This window comes from Microtus pennsylvanicus, chromosome 17, assembly GCF_037038515.1.
Source record: "Microtus pennsylvanicus isolate mMicPen1 chromosome 17, mMicPen1.hap1, whole genome shotgun sequence".
In the NCBI taxonomy this organism is placed as follows: Eukaryota; Metazoa; Chordata; class Mammalia; order Rodentia; family Cricetidae; genus Microtus; species Microtus pennsylvanicus.
The window spans coordinates 23905729-23929296 of record NC_134595.1 but is presented as its reverse complement, the minus strand read 5'-3'; the positions used below and the strand labels follow the sequence as shown (position 1 = coordinate 23929296).

The window sequence follows — 23568 nt, the reverse complement described above, 5'->3', positions numbered from 1 at the left end:
ACCTTTTTATTTGTAAAATTTTTTTCAATAATAATAATAATAAAAAGAGAGCCTGAGGCTTTTCTGTTCTGAGGAAGCTAACAAAAGTTACTACAGATGTGACTCCAGGTTGTCATGGTCCCTGGAAAACTGGAAACCAAATCTGACACTGTTGTTCACAAGGTATTATAGGAATGTGAAAGATGTAAAAGTGAGCGGCCAGGTTGTAAATTCCTCCTTCCAAGTTTCAGTGTGCTGATGAGGCCAGCCAACACTTGGCAGGGCAGTCCCTTCAACAGGAAGAGTCTAAGAAGACAAGAGGCTATGAGAGACCATTCTATGAAGCTGTGAAAGTGAATCTGAGGTAGCAGGGCAGGCAACAAGATTTTGGAGATATCAAAACAGTGAAATATCTACCAGAAAGAACAACAAACTGGAAGTAGGAAAGTGTATTGCAAAGCTGGAATGGTGTAGCCATCTAAATCCCCTGACACTTGGCCCAGGGTACATGCTTTTACTCCTGTGTTTTGATCATACTCTGGGCATCTTCAGTATGTCCCCATTCCCCTGGTTTGGAAAGGTAATGTGTATAATGTGCCTTTAAATATTGGATGTCTGTAATTGGCCTTTTGACTTTATGTGGGGTTACAATTAAGGGATTTTCTTGAATCTCCAGAGACTTTGGCTCTTTAAGCAGTGCTGAGACTAAATGCATTTTGCATTATGATGCCACCATTAGCTTACGAGGGCCAGTGAGTAGAATATGGTAGTTTGAGCCAATAGGCTCAGGGATATAAATACTTAGTTCTTGGGTGTTGGCACGGTTTGTGGAGGCAGAGTAGTCTGAATGAAAAACATATTACTAGGGACAAGGAAGGTTTGAGAGCTCATATCATTGTCCTGCATCCTGAACAGTTGTTCTGCTTTGTGTTTATTTAACAAACCCCAACTTTTTTCCCAAGGCAATGACATGTGGAAATTTATTTTTGGAAAAATGATATTGAGTAATTTTGTGAAAATTTCAATAACAAAAAAATGACATAATTTATCTAGTATTACCAAAAAAAGGAGAAATGGAAGTGGACTTTTCTGTCCTGTCAGCCAGTTTTCAAATAACCATACATGTTGAATGAGCTGCGGGGCTGCATTCCTGCCACCTGGATCCCAGCTGCCTGGCTAGTTTATGCCCCAAAATAATAACACAGAAACTGTATTCTTTTAAACACTGCCTGGCCCATTATATCTAGCCTCTTCATGGCTAACTCTCACATCCAACTAACCCATTTCTAATAATCTGTGTAGCACCATGAGGCAGTAGCTTACCAGGAAGGATTCTAGCCTACGTCCATCTTGCCAATAGCTCAGGTTTATTACTATAGTTACATTTTAAATTAACCTATATTTTTTTTTATTTATACTGTTCCACGTGGCAGCAACTTTTTTCAATGGAGCAAGTTTATCTTGCTTCTTTCCATGTTTCGTTACAACTCCTGAGATTCTTTCCTCCTTCTTCTTTACACTCTCTTTTTGTCTGCAAGTTCCACCTAATTTCAACCTGTCCATCTATTGGTCAGTCAGCTCTCTAACATGTAAATATGTAACACATATTTATAGTGTACAAAGACTGTTCCACAGCAGTAAAATGATTAAATTTAGTCTTCAGAGAGATAACAATATTTTGAAAATGCTATTTACAACTATATTTCAATTCAGATTTATCTAATATTTAATACTGTAAAGTTGAAAAATCCATGAGGGAAACCAATTTGATTATATATACATGCATAGGAAAAATTAGTTAACAAACTGAAATTATACCAATTCTCATTCACTTTTAAGGAATGATGCAGAACTGTAGCCCACTTCGCAAAAACAAGTATTCATATAAATTCTGTAGTTTTGGTTTATAAAATACTTCCTACACAATTGTATAAGCCTTTAATTATCAAATTATCAAAGTATTTACTCATGGTAACTATTTTCTTGTTATAAGCAGTTGCAAATACTACAATTAATTTTATTTACTTAAATATGTATAATTCACATTACTTACATAGTCCCAACAATATGAAGGCCATTTTTGTCTTACTGTAGATCCAACAACGACCTTTACTTCCACATTTACTAACATCCCAGTAAATACAAGAACTACTTGCTGTTAATCGAAAAAGTAGTGGTCCAGGGATGGATCCTATAAAATAGTCAATGATGAAATAAATGTTTATAAACACACTATGACCAGGACTAGAATAATTTCTACACACTCTCTCTTACAAATACCACACACATGCACACACACACACACACACAAAGAATCCTCTAAACATATTATTTAAAATACTGGAATATTTTTATCAACTGTCTCATTGACACTGATAATCAATATCCCGATCCCTGCATGTATAGAAATTATATATGACCCAGAAAAGAAAATATTGATGTGTTTCTAAATGATCATATTGGAAAATTGCATTCTAAGTACCATTTATTTCTATAGACTTTTGATGTTTTTGATTTGCAGCAGGGAAGCTTCCTTGTAGTGGTATATTATTTGTATTTTGATAAATAAATCTTGCCTGAAGACCAAAGGCAAAGCTAAAGCCAGTAGAGGTCAGGTAATAGTGACACACACTTTAATGCCAGGATTTGGGTGACAGAATCAGAATCACATGTATCTGAACTTAACTGCATTCTGGACATATTATACTCCAAACATTCCCCTACAATAATGTTAATGTAGAGGGAAGATATAACCTTAGAATGGATCATTTTACCACATTAACTAGGTAAAAAAAAATAAAACTTATGTGGAAAAGGTCTCTGAGTTAATTTTAAAAGGAAAATTGAGACTTAACTCTCAATTGTAGTCTTTTTGTAGTCTTAGTATAGTTAATAATTAAATTTGGCTTTGGAGTTGGAGTGTGGCTTTCCCCTTCTCTAAACCCAAGCAGGCTTATTAAAGTGAAATTCAAAATCTCTGTCTTTGTCAGAAAAGCCACCTTATATGGGACATAAGAAAAACAAATATATAAAAAACTATTTTATTGTTACTAAACTCATAATTTTTTGGCTTTATTTTGAAATTTGACAGCTTTTCTTAAGGTATAAGATTTTTAGGGTTGGCAAGAGACTTGGCCCTAGAGGGGTTCCCAGGTGTTCACAGGAATGTCACCAGCTAGGTCCTTGGGCAGTAGAGGAGAGGGTACTTGAACTGCTCTTGTCCCATAGCCACACGAATGAATATCTTGAATATCACCATAAAACCTTTGTCCGGCGATGGATGGAGATAGAGACAGAGACCCACATTGGAGCACTGGACTGAGCTCCCAAGGTTCAGTTGAAGAGCAGAAGGAGGGAGAAGATGAGCTGGGAAGTCAGGACCATGAAGGGTTGGTTCACCCACTAAGACAGTGTGACTGATCTAATGGGAGCACGCCAAGGCCAGCAGGACTGGGACTGAACAAGCATGTGATCAAACTGGACTCTTTGAATGTGGCTGACAATGAAGGCTGACTGAGAAGCCAATGATAATGGCACTGGGATTTGATTCTACTGCATGTAGTGGCTTTTTTGGATCCTAGTCTGTTTGGATGCACACCTTCTTAGGCCTGGATGGGGGGGCTTGGACTTCCCACAGGTCAGTGTACCCTGCGCTCTCTTAGGACTGGAGGGGGAAGGGAAAGGGTGAGTGGGGGAGCAGGAGGGAAATGGGAGGAGGGGTTGATGTGGAAATTTTGAATGGTATTATTTATAAAGCAATAAAAATAATAATAAAAAGATTTATGAGATTAGTATATATGTATATATTATATGTAAATATATATTTAAACTCTGTTTCATGATATTAACAGTGATATAGAGTACTAGCTAATTCTGGAAAAACATTTCATCTCACTTTCTGTATATGATTTCGGGTTTGAGTTTGAGTGTTTAACAGTTTTCTGCAGTGCACCATGAGCACACCTATAAGACTTCAAAGGTCCTGAGATTCTTGCTCGTGCTCTCTCTCCTTCTGCTCCTGATTTGGACCTTGAGATTTCTGTCTGGTGCTCCAATGTGTGTCTCTGTCTCTGTCTCCTTTCATCGCCTGATGAAGGTTAATATTCAGGAGGATGCCTATATGTTTTCCTTTGGGTTCTCCTTCTTATTTAGCTTCTCTAGGATCACTAATTATAGGCTCAATGTCCTTTATTTATGGCTAGAAACCAAATATGAGTGAGTACATCCCATGTTCCTCTTTTTGGGTCTGGCTTATCTCACTCAGGATAGTGTTTTCTATTTCCATTCATTTGCATGCAAAATTCAAGAAGTCCTTGTTTTTTACTGCTGAGTAATACTCTAATATGTATATATTCCATACTTTCTTCATTCATTCTTCCATTGAAGGGCATCTAGCACGAGCAAGGACCTCAGGACCGCGAGGGGTGCACCCACACACTGAGACAATGGGGATGTTCTACTGGGAACTCACCAAGGCCAGCTGGCTTTGGTCTGAAAAAGCCTGGAATAAAACCGGACTCGCTGAACATAGTGGACAATGAGGACTACCGAGAACTCAAGAACAATGGCAATGGGTTTTTGATCCTACTGCACATACTGGCTTTGTGGGAGCCTAGGCAGTTTGGATGCTCACCTTACTAGACCTGGATGGAGATGGGTGGTCCTTGGACTTCCCACAGGGCAGGGAACCCTGATTGCTCTTTGGGCTGATGAGGGAGGGGGACTTGATTGGGGGAGGGAGAGGGAAATTGGAGGCGGTGGTGGGGAAGAGACAGAAATCTTAAATAAATACTTCAAAGGATGGGACGCTACAATGATGATGCCTCCAGGACTATGCTAACACAACTAAGATAGAAAAATACCATCTGAGGATCAGTTTTGGACTGCTCAGAACTATTTTGTGGTGGCTAGCTGAAGTAGTCCAACCTAACAGACTACTCTAGTCAGGAATTGAAACAAGAAGCCCTGCACTTTCCCATTATGGACTGGACAAAACATGATACAGCTACCTCTCCCAGGATTGGAAAATTAACCCAAATTTTTCTTTTCAGGATCCCCTAAAGATACTGTCAACCCCAGACAGAAGAAAATAAATTTAGAAATCTGATGCCCACATTCCCAAGAGGTGGGGTGGGTGGTTTTTGGCTGTTCAATGGATTATGGATATTTGTCATTGTTTAGGGGATTAGGTGCAAGTTATTATTGGTAATGGTCTGGAACAAAGCTAAACAAAGGAAATTAGATTCAAGGATCTTGCTTTGAAAAGAAAAAGAGGGGAGTATGGTAGGGCAAAAAAGTAGATTATTGAATGTTCTCTGAAATAAAAAAGGGAGGATGTAAATACAATAAGATAAAAATGTAGATTATTAAATATACTTTTAAGAAGTAACTACTAGCTTTAAATGTTTTATGTTGGATTGGAAGTTTTATACTGTATATAATTTTGTATGTTGAGATTAATTTTTTAGAACAAACTGTATATACATTTCTACTCCTGCTAATGGTATTTTACCTGTGTGACTCATTTAACAATGTGATGAAAATTTCTACTCCTTAAAAAATTATCATTACCAACCTAAACGTAGGATAATAAGGAAATTCAGGTTAATAGTTAATTACCTAGAATAATTGTAGCCACACTGGTATGTTTTCAAGGTCAAAAAAGATACAGTTTAGATAGAAGGTCATCTTCAAACATTTCAGAGATCAAACAAATATGACATTTAAGATGATTGAATAACCTAGGCTCCTTTTTATGACAGTGAGGCATATCTGCTCCTGGTAGCACCAATCTACTTCAGAGGTGATAATGGGTATCAAAGAAACTCCATGTGTAGTTTACTTTCTCTGTGGCAAAAAATAAGTTTTTGAGCAAGAAAATGCCCTTTCCTTGACTGCTGACAGTATGCTATATTAATTGGACAAATAAGACACAAAAAAGTGATTGACAAACATTGTCAAGACAAGGAGAGACAGCTCTTCAGTATGTTTTGCTTCAAAGAAAAGTCTATCAGACATGCTAGACCTGTAGGCCAAAAATAGATGCCTCAATACTGCAGAGGAACTTTGGTAACTCTTCAGGCAGACAGCTGTTTCTGTCACTTCTCCCACTTTGTGGAAGTCGCTTGCTTGCATTTCCTGCTTACTCAGTTAATATTATTTCCTTCCTGGGTCTCTGAGGTAGTTGAAGACAAGATAGTTATAGTCTCCCTTATTTATGAGACCCAGAAAAGAAATTCACTAAAGGAATGTAAAGTATATAAGGTTGAGAGATGTCAAAAGATAGTTTTGGATACTAATGCAAGTTGTTGTAGAAAGTAAGTTAGGTACAAAAATTTGGATTCGCCAAGATGAGATACATGTGGAGTATTTTCTCTGAGTTTGTCAAATCCAAATTGACTAGATATTCTTGATGTATTTGTTACCTGTGTATATTGTATTTAGCTATTATACTTCCTGTATATAGTTTTTTAATAAACGGAGACTTCTCTTTTGTTCTCAGCCACCCAGACCCAAATAATCACACAGAAATATTAATTATATCACTGCTTGGCCATTATCTTAGGCATATTCCTAGCTAAGTCTTATATCTAAAATTAACCCATTTCTACTAATCTGTGTATTGTCATGAGGCTGAAGCTTACCAGAAAGGTTCCGGACATCTGTCTTCTTCAGCAGCTACAAAACATCTCCCTGACTCTGCTTACTTTTTCTCTGTATCCTGCCTAGCTTCACTCTGCTAAGCCACTGGTCAAAAAAGCTTTATTCAATAACCAATAAAAGCAACATATAAACAGAATGACACCCCACATCAGTTTTTCTTATATCATTTATAGACTTCTTCTTTATTTGAGACACAAAGGAGAAATGTAGTGGTATGTTATTTGTATTTTGATAAATAAATCTTGTCTGAAGACCAGACGCAAAGCTAAAGCCATTAAAGATCAGATAATGGTGACATACACCTTTAATCCAAGATTTGGGAGACAGAGCCAGATGATCTCTGTGAGTTCAAGGCCACCTTGGGCTACACTGGTGGTAGAGGCTCAAATGTTTAATCCCAGTCTTAGGGAGTCACACATCTTTATCACCAGCATGAGAAGAAATATAAAATGAGAAGAGAAAGAGCCTTAGTCTCTTTAGATCGTGGCTCTCCCGCCTTGGTAGAGGTAAGACTTCTCTAGTTGCTTGGCTGCTTTGCTTTTCTGGTTTTCGGACTGAACCCCAATATCTATCTCTGGGTTTTTATTTTTTGTCTACACTTTCTATTGCAGCAGGTATTAATGCAGACTTGTTACTATTCAAAGTGCTAAGAATACTTGGCTATGAGTGTTTAGCCACAGATGTGACATCTCTATGGCCCTCCTCTCTTCAGAGGCTCTGGGGACAGAAGAAGGGGGTGAAGGAATATAAGAGCCAGAGGATGGAGAAGAGAGCTGTGAAATACTTTCCTCTGGGAATTACACAGCTACTGCATACGTGAACTCATAATAGCTGTTCATACTTTACAGGTCCCTGAAAGATCAAGCCAGTTAAAAAAAATGCCACCATGGATTTGGAATGACATTGGAAGCCTTAGAAACATGTCTGATATAAGACACATTTTCTTACTAAATTTAATCAGCTCCCAACTTTTTCCAAGCAATCTCCTATTTACTTGTTTTGTGTTATTTTACATTATTATTTATTTGTAATTTTAAATATACATATAAACAAATTTATATATAAATATGAACAATTTGATACATTAGGCATATCTGAAAATACATACCTAATAATCTCAAAGCTGTATAGGTCACACCCATGCCCAGGGACTTTAAATTGTTAGGTAAAGTTCTGAAAGCAAACAACAATATTACCTATGTGTTAGGTTAATGTTTTATATATAAATATATATTATATATTATGTCATATTGTGACTATATATTATAAACATGAATTTATAAATTATATATTTATACATTATAAAATATTATAATTATGTATGTTGCATAGTTTAGTATACAAATCTTTAGCTAGTTGACAAAAGTTCAATTTTCCATATAGATAAAGTATAAATTTTTCCATTTCTCCATTATTTAAACACGCTGTCTACAAAGCTCATTATTCTTCCCAAGAGAAGGAACTTCATGAATCAGATCTGCCTAAGCCTTCTCTTCCTGAAGTGGCTTAACTCTCTTCCTCTTAATTCATCTTTCCTCACGCTGGCAGGTCCAATTTTGTTTAGAATTCGTTACACCTTTGTGAAGTCCACTTCACATTTTTCTAGTTTGCTGGAGATTTTGGATTCTACACTCCAAAAATTATTTTGGTAAACATCATTTAACTTCCAGGCTTTTGACTGGGTTATACCTAAATGGTACTTTGGATGAAGGAGAAAGGTGAAGTCAAGTCCCTTTCTTCAGGATTCTTCCCCATAGTTACTCAGGGTGACTGAGTGCTACAGAAAGGTGTCTTCCTTACAGGTATACCATGCCTTGCCAACTGACATTTGGTTGCCATTTTATTCCACTTTCCTTTAACAGTCCTGATTTCTGGGTTATCCTCTTTCATGTTGTACCCTTATTATTTTCACTCCTTAAAGTAAATGAAAACCTACTTTGCATCAGTTTAAGCAGGAGAAGTTCAATTACATTCATGCAAAAAACTCTAATTTAGCAAGCCACACACAGAGAGAAGTCATTAAAGGTACGAGGGGTTTGTTGAGAAGAAGAAAAGATGAAAACAAATGTCAGAAACAACTAAAATCCATTGTATATATTTATAGTTATGAATGAGAATGTTGAAAAATTAGACAGAAGGATCTCTGTGTTTCTTGTTGATTAAATCAAGTATTTGTTAAAGAAGAAAAGCAACGCAGAGTTATGTTTTAAATCAGTGCTTTGCAAAGCTCCTTTGTTATTTATTTCCTTGTATTAAAACTAAACACTTTAGAAAATGTTTCATTTATAAAAACGTGGCACCAAATTTCATGGTATTTCAAAAAAATCACCTTAATTCTACCCATATTGACCTGGTCAAGCATACATTGTATCAAATTCTTTTAATAAAAAAGTAATGATTACTAATTACCCACCAGCAATTCAATTATTCTATAAATATAAGATATATTTCCACAAGTAGATTGACTAGAGATAAAAACAGCTGCTGTATTTTAGGGGCAAAATTTTTGTTCAAAGGTTTTCATTCAAAGTAGAACTGTTGGGAATAGGCTTAAGTACAACAGAGTGTTCTGCATCATTTAGCATGGGAGTTTTCTTATATGTAGCATGACAGAATTTTTCTCTGAAACAAAATATACTGACATGAAAAATTAGTAAGAAATATTACATATGTTTTACTTAAACCATCTTTATGAGACAAAAAATAAGTTGAAATCTTAGAGATTTCTCTGAGTTTCCAGCCTAACTGCATGCTAATTTAGACATAGAGGCTAGAGGGAGAACCCAACAGGTAAAAGCACCTCTAGTGACACCCAAGAACCTGACTGTGCTTCCTCAGAATCCTGTAAGGGTCCTGTATTCTCTTCCATTACTATACCTATTGGCCTTTATGCTAATATCACAGTGTTTTTGTCACTATGGCTTGGCTGCATAATTTAAAGGCGTATATAGCTCCAGCATATGCTTTTGTGTTCATCAATATTTTGGCTATTTGTAATCTTTCATATCTACATGTGAAATTTAGAATTTTCCCTCATCTTACGAAGAATGACAATAGAATGCATTGATGGAGATCGTATGAGATTGTAGATTGTATTTGGTAGGATGATCATGTCCCTAATATCAACTCTACTGATCTATAAACAGGAAATATTTTCTAATAAGAGGGAGGGGTTCTATAGAGGTCAGAGGAAAACTTTCAAGATGTGTTTTTTCTTTCTACCCTCATGTGAGTTCAAGGGATTGAACTCAGGTCTTCAGATATGGTAGAAAGTGTCTATTCTCAGTGAGGCATTTTGCCAGCTCAAGTATGGGTTCTTTTATATTTACTCTTCCTTGAATTTTATTTTCGTTAACAAAATTATCATTAGTGGGCCCAAATGAGAAGTCTGAATATGTTCCAAGATTTCTCCATATTCCAACAAAGTGACAATTTTCACCCTTTTAACAAAGCTAAATATTTCCCCAATATGGGCTATCATATCTCTAAATATCACTATCTTTTTTCTCTAGTTCCCCCATTTAACTCCGTTTTTCTTTCTATCTTCAAACTACCCTATCAAGATGACCATTTGACTGTAATCCCAGTACCAGAAAGGCAGAGACAAAGAAAAGCAATGAGAAAAACTGGGGTTATACAGGAAGACCCTATCCACCAAAAACACTTAAACTACAACATAAAACAAAAACAAAACATATATCTCATCAATTATGATTATCCATTTTAGAGAATTTCATTATACATATATTTTGATCATACTCTCCCCTATTTTCTCTCCTTCTAGTTCCTTCTTATTTTTCATCCTGCTTTTTTTCTATCAGAAAAAAGGATATTCCACATATTTCTGTCTCTAATTTTTCTCCACAGCTATTTGTGATGATGCCAGAAATGAGCTATTGTTTTCCCCTTTTGTTGGTCATCTTTTACAGGATTTTTAGGACACAAATATACTTGTTAACTTGAAAAGATAAATTTAATGTCCTTTTATTTTGTTCCTAGAATAAAAATGAATGTTAGGTGGACTTTACATATTCTAGAAGAACACATGAATGATAAGTGTAGAACTAGGGCCAAATACCCATTCCAAATAATCAATTTTATACCCACATTTATGCAACAATTAAAAAAAATTCCGATTTATGGATTCTTCATTTGTGTTATAAAAAGTGAATGTAATCTATGATTTGTATTAACTGTATTTTGTTACTAGTGCATAGATACAGTTTCTACATAATTCTAAATAATATTAGAGAGTAATCTTTGGAATTCCAAAAATATGTAACTTAAGTTAAAGTAAACCTAAATGTAACATCTATATAAGTTAGGCAAATAAACAAGTATAAGGAAAAATTATACACAAAATTTAACAACATAAATATTTTTCCTCTTTATTTACTACTTTAAAACATAGAAAATCTTTTGCTGTAGCAATATGAACTGTTTCTAAATGTATAATTCTTTAGTACCAAATGTATAATAATTATGAGTATTACATACTTACCGGAGTATAATCAAGGTTATTGGTGTACTAGCCGAACTAGAAAAAGTAATCGAAGAAAAGAAAAAAGCAAAAAACAAAGGTAATGTGTTACACTTGGTATCACATTTTCCAGGAATGGCATCAATAAGATCTCCGTCAGAATCTGCATTTGTCAATCCTTTTTTAATGCAAGAACAATTGTAGTATGTCTATGAATATGAAATATAAAAAAGAGTATTTCAGAAACAATCAGGAGACAATAAATTTATTATTATAAAAATAAAAGGAATTAAATCAATATCCAAAGGGAAACTACCCAGTGTTCAGACTGCTTTTGGTTTTATGAATTTTTATTTATTAAGATGAAAATATAATCATACTATATTCTCTTTCCGTTACTGTCTCCAAACCATTCCATGTACCCCTTTCAAGTGCAGCAAGGGCGAGGGTAGAAAGAATGGAAAAGAGTAAGAAAACAAAAATCCAGGATAGGATGAGAAATGCAAGTTGAACAAAAATTGGCAATTGCAAAATTTGGTTAAGGAACTTTGATCTATACTCTTAGAAGCCACTCAGGTTGCTGAGATTATTGAATGGCCAAAGCAAGAATAAAAGCTGGCATATAGCATACAGGCTAATGAAATACAGTACAACAAAATGCAGTGCTGAAGAAATGGGAGATAACAGAGAAAATACTGAAAATAATCCTACAGGCCATTATGTTATAAGTAGATGGGAAAGAGTTTTCTGGAAGCTCTGTATAATTAATTGGAACCAAAATAAGAAAGTCACACGAGAAAGTTTTACTACGGAAATGAAAATCTTCAGCCCAGAGGGGCAGCAGAGGAAAACTAGAAAATAGCATACTGATTTGGGTTTTCTTTCTCTATCTTTCTAATATTCTTCAAGGACTCCTTTACATTTTGTTCCACTAAAATGCCAGAGGAGAAAGATCCCTTATGTTGGGCTCCTGGGACAGAGTACAGGTGAATAAGTGTGTGAGAAGATCTGAAGGACCAGGGTGCAGTACAGTAAATGTCTACAAAACACAGAGTGAGTAAAGTGACTAATAATAAGACTGAAAACAAAATTTAGAAGTCAATTGTTGAGATTTCAGGATATTAGGTTCTAAAAGTATTGAAGAATATGAGAAGTCCGTATTTTATAATGAACTGAAAGTAATGGCCTTGCTCTTGCACAAGATAATTGATATTGAAATCATGAACTGAATATAAACTCTGACTAGAAATTAGCTAAGGTTTGTTTAATGGAAGCACAGAAGTATACAGATAAATATTATTTATGTTTTTGTATATATGTACAATATTATTGGGAAGGAAATAGTGGAGGAATTATAGAAGTATCAAATTAGATCCTCATTAGTAATTTAAAAATTATCATGAATATTAGAGAGTGTGTCAGTGACCCAAGCTCTAAGTTCTCTGCAAAGAATGACAGTAAATGTCTCAAGGCTGAACCTGGAGGAAATAGGAGGTGCAAAGGAAGTACATTCTGCTGAGAAAAATCGACTAGAGATACTTGGGGGAAGGAGGACAGAGCATGCTCTAAATCATCAGAGAAACAAAAAGGATGTTTACTTGTTAGAGTGAACCTTTTGGGAAGGGAAATAGTTACTGACTCAAACTACCCAAAACAAAGCACTTTCTAGAGTAAAGTAGACATTAGTTAGAGGATGAAATAAAGGAAGTAGTGTTTGGATAAAGACGACAGAATAGAAAGTTTCAAGGCGGGAGCAACGGGTGAAAAAGGAAATCAAATGATGTAATAGAAAAGTCAGAAATGTGTGGGGATAAATTACCTCAAAAGCCATACCACCTTTTTTTCTCTTTGTTTGGACCTAATTTGTTCTCATTCTTATTCTTATTAGATGCCTGCTTGTTTTCTAACAATAGAGAGAAAGTAGGTATGAAAGTGGGGAGGATCTAGTAGGGAGTGAAGGAGGAGAAACTATACTCAGAATATATTATATGAAAAAATGTATTTTCAATTTAAACATCATTCAAAAGTAAGTGAAGGATTGCCTACAAAAAGTAAAATATATGAGCAAATATTAGGAGATGTCTCACTTAATAGAATGTTTGTTGTGCACCAAGAGGAACCAAATTTGAATACCCAACACCCATGAGAAAAGTCAGTCTGTAACCCTAGTTCTGGACTGGAAAGGGGAGAAGAGTGGATCCTGGAGATTACTGGCCATCCAGCCTAAACAAACTGATCAACTCTAGATCCAATGAGAGATCCTCTCTCAGAAGTTAAAGCAAAGATCAACTGAAGAAGACATTCACTACCAGGTTGTAGATTACACACACACACACACACACAGAGCACACTAAATTAAATGAATAATAATATGTATGTTTGCTGAAAATTACACAACATCAGGACAAATAGTTTAAATATATTTCTGTTGAAGGAGACCCAAAGACCCCCTTTCTGTTTATAAAAAATATCTGATACATTTCACAAGTCATTAAATGCTCTGATGCATGAGAACAGTTTCTTGCTTCCACAGTATCTCCTTTATTAGGCTCCTCTAGGGGTTGCATTGTGTTTATATGACTTGACTTGTGATATCAGTTTCTTTTGTAGGATTTTGTAACAAATTGAAATATAAAAGAAATGAAAAGTCCATTTGTTAACTCTCATGTGGTCCCCTATCTAACAGAATTTATCTGTTTTGAAACAGAGTATGAACTTTGACAGAAGCTCAAGATCATCCTTTGGCATCTAAGAAGTCCTTAATGCTTTGGGTGAGATGAAGTAGCTTCCCCACTGATAGTGAGAATGAAGTCTCCATTAAACTAGGAAGCTGAGGACAGAACTCCTGAGCCTTGCTTTCCTGTACTCAAAGCTGCATCAGCTAACAAGAAAAACCAGCTGAAAGGCCAAGGTCATAGAGAGCAGTCCAAGGGTTTTATTATATAAATCTAGAAAAAGGTATTTTTGAAGCATAAATGAATTTCAACAAGCTCCACTGTCTAGATTATTATTATATAGAAAAGACACATCATTTTTGTTTCAGAAAAGTGAAAGTATCTCCTTTGTTTTGACAAAATTCTGATGGAATTATGAATTAATTGTGTCTCATAGAAGCACAGGAAAACTATGTAGAATTCCATTAGAAGTATGTTCCTAAGGAGGATTTCCCACAAATGAAAGTAGTTCAACAGTGATAATATACTTAGTCTCTCAACAAATGTACATTTGCTATATGGTGGCATGGTGGACATTTGCAACTGCATATCATATTTTAACATAGTGAGGAGAACTGGGTACATGTATAAAGCAAGGACTTAAACTTAGTCAGCTTTTGAAGATGGAAAAAAATCTATAGGGGAGTTCATTATACTTTTCTTTTACATTTAAATTTCTCCCATACTTTAAAGACTACTTTAACATGTAATATTTAAGAAACATGATAATTATAAATAGCATAAATATTTTTATACTAATTTTTGTTAATATTGTTATGCTACTAAATCATAAGTATAACTGTAGATGTTGATGTGTCTATGAAACAGTATGTCGATTTACTGCTCTCTTCCTTCACAAGAAACAGGAGGTAGAGGAAAATAAACACACAATTAGAACATAGATCTGTAAGTTTGTCCCAATTAAAAGGTAGAAATTGAAAAAAAAATGTAATTAGTAACTTTATTGTTATATGTTCACCCAGGGGTTGGGAAGATAATCCCATGAGTAAGGTGTCAACAGTGGGGATCTGGGTTTGATCCCCAGCACCCACATAAAAATCCCAGCTTGGTAGTGTGCTTGTAGCCTCACTGTGGCAAAGACAGAGATGTATGGGTCCATTTGGCTCTTGGGGCCAGGTACCATAGCCTATTTGTGGAGCTCCGAAGCTGTGAAAGATTGACTCAAAATTCAAGGTGGGTTACTCCTGAGGAATGACATCGGAGACTGCCCCCAATCACTGCTTCATTTACATATTTCGAGACTGAGTAGAACAGAGAAAAGTCTCCAGCTTTTGAACCCCACAAACTTAGACAAGTGGTAGCTTAATCAATTGCTCTCTACAACAGAACATGGACTAGGAAAAAATAATGCATTATGGGTTGTTGTAGCAGTCCAGAAAATAAGAAATTTCATGCTAGTACCATGCCATGTGTAACTAGAGTTTTTAAGCAGATTCAGTTAAGTTATGTCATATTCTCTCATTCATATGAGTTATCTATAACTCTCAGCTTTCTAGAAAGATATGTTTTGTGAAAGCCTTATACATGTGGTAAGATTTGGGACACAAAGAACTGGTGACTAGGGATGTAGCTCAGCAGTAGGGCCCTTGATTCAACACCCTACTTAAAGATAAGTCCTACCTATATCTGAGTTGCTGTGGTGCAAATAATGAAACAGCAGGAAACTAGAGGGCAGGCATTTTGAATATCAGCAGAAGGCACATTTGAAGGAAATATGACTCACAGGAAAGCACTGGGCAAGCCTGGTGTGAAACATTGTGAGTTAAAGATTGTGTTCAAAGTCCAGTGAGTTGGAAAACATAAATTAGGGTTTATCTGCGTGTTGCTAAAAGTTTGTGAGAGAACTGGAAGTAATACCAAATCACTATAAAATGAGCATGTTACTAGAAAGGAAGAGGCATAATAAATACAAGTTACCTTTTCATTGTTTAATTCTTTAAAAGATATGCAGCCTGCAAAGCACGGAGAGAAATACTCAACATCATCTCTTCCACACACAGAAGCATATTTAGAGCTTGTGCAGCCACAGTGCTTATTGCATGGAGCTGTGAGGTTTCCCAATTTACCTGACCTGTGATGTTGAGATGAAATACAGTTATAATGCCATCATTTAAATTATTAACGCTGACATTAAGATCTCAATCATATCCACAAGCATCCTTATTGAAATAATTTCGTTTTCATAGATTTGCTAGGTTATAAAAACATTATAAAATGCACATTTAGGAGGGTACCCCTTGATTGTCCTGGAAAGATGCCTTAGTTCTTAGGAGCACTTCCTACTCTTCCAGAGGACCAATATTTCATTTCCAACATCCACACTGAAGCTCACAGTCATCTATAACTCCACTTCCAGGGAATCTGAAGCCCTTTTAGGGTCTCTGCAGGCACCTGGCATGCAAGTGTTACATATACATACCTGCAAGTGAACACTCATTCACACAAATAAAAGTAGCTAAATCTTAAAAATATACCACTTGAATTTTTATTATGCTATAGCAAAATTGTCACCACAGCCATGTTGACAAAGAAAGTCATCATTGCCTGCAATGGCTTGCCCCTCTTCCATACATATACTTCAAAGATTCCACTACTCATATATAATTCCTCTACTTATTAGTAATATCTCCTTGTCCATTTGTTCAGATCTTATAAAAAGCAATCACAAGAAACATTTTCCTTGCTTCTTTTGCACAAACAATCTTTATTTGCTTTTCTATGGACTTATGTTTTCATGACTCTTGTATAAGTATTAAAAGCAGAATATTTAAATAGTGTATAAGTTTTTATAGTAATTATTTTAGATTTTACATATGTGGTATTTTGTTTGAAGGTATTTATTTGCACCTTATTAGTTAGTGTAGTCTGGCTCTACTTCTTCCTTGGGATCATTGGCTGCATTGGTCCTCAAGGGTGGCAGGAACAGAAGCAAGGTACAGGGTTGGGACAGCTATGGGTACCACAAAGACAGCAGAACTCCAGGAGATAGACTTTGGTGAATCAGCTCAACTTTGTTCCAGAATACAAGGAATGTGTTCAGGAGTACAGGACTAGGGAGCTTGGGCATGAACACAAATCTTAGTTTCACCTGGGCACCAGGGAAGGCTTCTAGAAGGAAGCTGTGCCAAGGGTCAAGCTAACGATAAATCAGGTGTATGATTTAGAGACAGCTTTCAGATAAATTCAGTCCACAGAGCCTAGAGACATTCTCCAAATAATGGCAGACAGAGAGCAGGAAGTTTCGCTGGGGAGGGAAAGAGTCTCTAATGTCGTCTAGCTTTGTCAGGATAGACTAGACCACAACCAAGCAAGGTCTTCCAACATGAAAAAAAAAGTCATTAAATCTCTTGGGAATGAAGTTACTGACAGTTCTGAGCTTCTGTGTGCATAATGGGATCCAAACCTGGGTCCTCTGGAGGGAGAGCAAGTGTCCTTAAACACTGATCCATTTCTCTAGCACCCTACTTTTTTTCTAACTTTTCAAGAAACAGTTTTCAAAGAGGTTTATTGGCATGCTTCTGCAAGCAGTATACAGAATTTTCAGCTGTTCTCCACATTTCTCTGTAACAGTATAATTTCATTGACTAGCCATTATGATTGGGGAATAATGGTTAAGATTGTGTTTTTTGATTCATATTTCCTAATAATTAATGATAGTGAATTTATTTCTAACTGCATATTTCCCTTCTGAATATGCACATATTCATATTATTAGATGAAAGTTGGTTCCAAACTATTTGTCTATTTTTCTTATTTTCTTATTAGTAATAAAAACATAAAGTATTCTTATTTAATCAGAAACAAATCTTTCTATATATTATTTTTTTTTGTTTTTACACTTTCTGGCTTTTTGTTTGATTGTTTGTTGTAGTGGCATTTGAATAGTATTTTAATAAATAAAGCTTGCATGAAGATCAGCCTACAGATAAGGTAGCTATGACACGCAACTTTAATCCTAGTAGCCACACTAGTTTGCCAAAGAAACTGGGCCATGCATGCCTTTAATTCCAGTGGTGCATACCTTTAATCCCAACCCTAGAGAGGATTATAAAAGAGGAGGAAAAAGCTCTGAGATTGCCGAAGGTAGGATCACTATTTTCAAACTGAGATCAAGGTTAAGTGCCAGTAGCTGGCTGTTTTACTTTTTGGATCTTCCGGTTAAAGTCCAATTTCTCTGTCTGAGTTTTTATTAATTGTGCTTCAGTTTGTTGTTTAGTTTTTGATGTCCTTGAAAGCCTGGCATGATGGTGCACACCTGTAATTCCAGGAGTTTGGAGGCAGAGGCAGGTGGATCTCTGTAAATTTGAGATCAGCTTAATCTACATAGTGAGTTCAAAACAGCCAGTTATACATAGTGAAATGCTTCTCAATAAATCAACAACCACAACAAGCAGAAAAAGTTTTTTAAAAGGCAGATTTAATTTTTTATGAAATCCATTTGGCAAATTTCTTCCTAGATTATGAGTTTAATGTTATGTAAAAAAATTCTTGCCAAGTTCAAGATCAAAAAGATTCTCCTTAAAGTCTTAGAATATTGCATTTCACATTTGTACTTATGGTTCATTTTTAATTCCTCTGCATAATACAAAGTAGCGATTCAAATTTGTTTTTATCTAATGGTCCCAACCCAACAGAATTTTTAAGTCTTCACATTTTAAATATTTTATCTCTGAATATGCATGTCTGTGAAAGAATATGCATACTCTGATCAATCTGTAGAAAGCTACCTGTATGTAGTTTTTTTAGTCAAACTGCTAGTCAATAGTATTTTTGCAAATAACTCTAAAGTTTCTACTTTACTACATCTGTACCCTACCAAAGATCAACCATCTATATGTACATGAATTTCTATTTATAGTCTCTTTACTGTACTTTATTAATGTATTTTTACTACTCTCTCAGTTAACATAGTTCTACAATGTTTATTGGAAGCAAATAAGGTTAGTCTTCTAATTTTGTTATTTTCTAAAAACTTTTGTTTTTCTAGATCATTGTATATCGATGGCTATCTGAGGTTTTATTGTTAATATCTACAATGGAAAAATTGACAGAACACTAACCAGAAATGCCAGAGGAACAGATTCCATATTTAGTGATAACTGTCCTGCTATATCACAGAGTGCTACTTTTTAAATATGTCCTCACAAGCAGTATTGAGCACCGGACACTTCTTGTGAGAAAACGAATGTGATTCATGGACACTTCATCTTCCTGTTCTCAACTAAACCTATTGATATCTCCAAAGGTCCAACTGACATTATAACAGAGAAGTTGAAGCCATCAACATGTAAATAATGGGCCAGATTAAAAACATTCACATCGCACAATTCTTTTTCTTACTTTATTTTTATTCATTTTACATTCCAACCTCAGTTCTCCCTCCCACCCCTTATTCTGCTCCCCCTCACCTGCCCCCCACAACAGCCCACCCCTCCATCCACTCCTCCCGAAAGATACGGCTGCCATGTAGAGTCAACAAAGCCTGGCACATTAAGATGAAGAAACACCAAGCCCCTGCCCTGCATCAAGGCTGAGAATGGCATCGCATCATAGGGAACGGACTCCAAAAAGCTAACTCATGCACCATGGATAGATCCTGGTTCTACTGCCAAGGGCCCCTCGGAGAGTGCGAGCTACACATCTCCCCCATGCAGAGGGTCAGGCCAGCCTCAGGTTCTGGGAATTCAGACAAAGAGGAAGGAGGAATTATATGAGCAAGAGAGGTCAAGATCATAAAGGGGAAGTTTCCAGAGACTCCTCAACCAAGCTGATGGGAACTCAGGAACTCTAAACTGGCAGCTGTGGAGCCTTCATGACACATCACAAAGTTTAATTATAGAGTTAACAGTAGTAACTCAGAATCCATGGAGAAGTACTAATCTTCAAATTTGAATTTCTTTTAAGAACCTTTACTTAAAACTGTACATTCTGTGTTTGAAATAAAAGCCTTATTGATTAACATCTAATATACTCATTTAAAATATATAGTCCTGTTTTTAGTATATTTATGTATGTGAAGTTACCTTAGTAGTCAATTATTTGAGCCTTTTCTCATCTTCCTTTCTCCCTCATTTTCTTTCCATTTTGTTCTCATTCCTTTCTTCTTGTTTTTTCCCTTCTTTCCTTCCTTCCTTCCTTCCTTCCTTCCTTCCTTCCTTCTTTCCTTTTTCTTTCTTCTTCTCTTTCTTTCATCCTTCTTTCTTCTCTCTTTTCTTCTGTGAGACAGATTTTACCCCTACAGCCCAACCTGACCTAAACTCACTATATAGCCAAGGCTGACCTCCAACTCATGGCAATCCCCACTCAGCCTCTTATGGGCTGTAGAACATTTTTATCACCTCAAAAAAATTACAGATGCTGAATTTCATCAGGTAATTACTTTTTGGCTACCTTAAGAGTTTTTCCATTTCATTTTTAGCTTGTTTAATATGATATATCAATTATTTTTTCTCTGTAAACCTATTTTCTTGATGATTCATGGTTGAATAAAATTTACATAATCTTATACATTCATGGATATGAATATACAACAATGAAAATAAAATAATTGCCATATATACTATTTTAAGCATTTATCATTTCTTTGTATTTGGGAATACTCAAAGTTCTTTTTGCCAGTTGTTTAAAACGTATGTAAGAAATTATTAACCATTATCTTTTTGTCCTATACATTAGAAGTTAGTCCTCATTTACAAATGCCTCCTTGAACATATTTACCATCCTTTCTTCATCCACTTCTTACTCCCAAAACTACCTCAGCCTCTGGGAGGCACTATTTTATGTACTTTGAACAGTGTTTTATAATTTTATTTTTATTTTCTTTTTTTAAAAAAATTAATTTAGGATGACCTGGAACTTACCATGTAATCACAATTTTTATTGTAGTAATTTACTTCCTTGATTAAATTTACTCTTGGGAATTTTATTTTATTTGTTTTTGTAACTACAGCTAACAAGATTGCTTTTCTCATAATTTTCACAGGATGTTTTCAAGTATTGATATAACATGACTGCGTTTAATTCCTTCCTTCTAGCCCTTTGTGACATATGGTGTCTGCTGTACCTGCTCTTTGACCTCTAAAATTAATTTGAATTTCTGTGTTCCTAGTTTAGTTGAAGGATGGGCAATTACTTATTTATTTTCAAAGATATAATGTTGTGTTAAGGCAATCTTTTGGGGTCTGGAGAAATAACTTGGAACTTAAGAAGGTTTGTTCTTCTTCCTTCTAGAGAACCCAGGTTCAATTCCCAGGACCTACATCAGTATTTCGCAAATGCCTATAATTCCAGTTCAGGTAAATCTGATGTGCTCCCAAAGGCACATGAGTTCAACAGAGACAAGCATGCATAAACATCAATAAAAAATATTTTATTTTTATTGAGCTATAATTTTTTTCTCCACTCCTCTTTCTTCCTCTGCCCTCTATGTCTACCCTCTTCCATGACCCCCATACTCCCAGTTTGCTCAGATCTTGTCTTTTTCTACTTCCCATGTAGATTAGATCCATGTATGTTCTCTTAGGTTTGTCTTTGTTGTCTAGGTTCTCTGGGATTGTGAATTGTAGGCTGGCTTTTTTTTTTTATTGTTGTTGTTGTTTTTCTTTTTTTGCTTTATGTCTAAAAGCCACTTATGAGTGAGTACATACGATATTTGTCTTTCTAGGTTTGGGTTACCTTGCTCAATTTAATGTTTTCTAGATCTATCCATTTGCCTGCAAATTTCAAGATTTTTTTTCACTTGTTTAACAGACATTTATTACTTTAGTTGAACAACCTCTATACAATTTGTTTTGCTGAATAGAAAAGAATTCTAGGTCAAGATTTTTATCTAGTATTTTCTGGAAATCAGTAAAATCCTTTAGAAATCTGAAGAGAAAAAAAAAACAGTTTAAGAAAAGCTTCAATTAGATTGTTAAGCCCACTAGCCCAGATCCCTAATAAGGGCTGTACTGTCTATTCATTCCATACTCAAATGCATCCTGGGACCTAGTACAAGGCATGGCAAAAACAAAACATGGTGGTATGTGTGGCCTTTGTGAAATGTCAACATCTGACAAATATACCAGGGATAAGTACCACTGGCCACTACCTAAGGAAAGACTAATGAAGTCATATAGACAACTGCTTTCCTTACCCCCAAGATGAATTGACTGGCCCAGGATTGTCCTTTAAATACCCAACCACCCTTGTTATGTGGCTAGAAGCTTCCTAATGGTTGGATACAATCTTGACCACAACTTTTTAGAGTTCACTTGACTGGCATTAATTGAACCCCACATGGCACCCATCACTGGACTACAAACACTAAGGGAAATCTGCCCTGAGGGCAACTTCACCATACTGTTCCCACATAGGCCGCACCCCACCCTAAATTCAATCACCACCACCTTCAAAACACCAAGGTGTCAACACCTACTACTGGACATCAAACTCATCCTCCTGAGATCTAACAGAATACGGAAGCCTTTTCCAATTTTACCTGGTTCTTCTGAAAATGGGGCATTGGATTCAGTCTCAAATTGTGGGTTTTAGCTGACCTCCCTTTTCTAAGCATGTTCACAAAACAAGCTGGAAGCTTCTCTTCCTACATTTCTAAGCAAAATCCCAACTCTAAAGCAAGCAGCCACTTCAGTGACTAAAAGATTTTATGATCCCAAGAAAGCTGCAGGTTCTATCACATGCACCAAACACTTCTACAGGGCAAGTCCTATGACTCTTCACACACAGGATTCCACATGGTGTAAACCATACACCGAAACCCCTCAGCAGGTAAGGCAAAGACAGAGAGGTCACCAGAAACAAGACATACCATCACTATAGTCTTCAAGCATTATTGCACTTTAACCGCTATAATCCACAAAGCATTCATGACAATCTATGACAGTTTTAACAGACAAATAACACCTTTAAGCAGACAGCAGTATACTATACCTATTATTTCTTTGGTTTTTCTGTCTGGGTTATTTGTGCTCTAGAAGCATAGGACATTTAAAGTGTTACAATTATGGCATTATATTCTATCATTCCTTGTAAGTTAATGGCATTTAGTTTATGTAGTTGGGTAACATGCAGGTGTGTTGTGAGTGGACAGATAATGTCTTCCTTGATGAGCAGCATCTCTTTGCCTGTGAGATTACAAATTCTCAGACTTGACATACTAAAAATTTTGATGATGGATTACAGCAAAACTTGTTTTGACATGTATTCTATGAAATTGATATTAAGGTTGAGCAACAGCAGTGTTTATGACAAACATAAGTATTTTAAGTATTCACAAAAGAGACTATACTTAATGCTCATAATCCACTAGTCCAGTTTCTTATATTATGAACGGAAAGCTCTTACCTCCCTTCATTTTTCTGATGCTCTTTCAGCTAGTAGAAAATATTTTTCATAAATTTTTGCTTCAAATTATATAAATTGATCATGTTTTCACATATATAACATATCACTCACTCAAAAATAAACATAATTATAATATTTAAAGCATTTTATCTTCTGTAGTAAATTGTATTTTACTGTAGGACAAAAATATAACTTCTACTTTTTTCCTAGCATGACAATAAATCTTGTAGTAAATATGTAGGTTTATTAAATACTGGAGAAATAGGTCAAATTGGAAGTGGTGCCTTAAATTCTATTTCCAGTTTGGTAATAAATTTCCTAGGAATATATTTTTAAAACATGCATTATCTTTAGGGTTGAAATATC

General features: G+C 35.6%; 1 protein-coding gene across 1 annotated transcript in view; it reads right to left on the bottom strand.

Annotated features, from left to right (window-relative positions):
• Slco6a1 (solute carrier organic anion transporter family member 6A1) overlaps positions 1-23568 on the bottom strand; it is a 66240-nt gene that overhangs the window by 12930 nt on the left and 29742 nt on the right. Inside the window, exons 9-12 of the mRNA XM_075951424.1 lie at positions 15775-15928; positions 11144-11331; positions 7751-7815; positions 2033-2170 (exon numbers count right to left, since the gene is read on the bottom strand). Coding sequence (XP_075807539.1) covers positions 2033-2170; positions 7751-7815; positions 11144-11331; positions 15775-15928 — 545 coding nt within the window. The remainder of the gene's footprint in view (positions 1-2032; positions 2171-7750; positions 7816-11143; positions 11332-15774; positions 15929-23568) is intronic.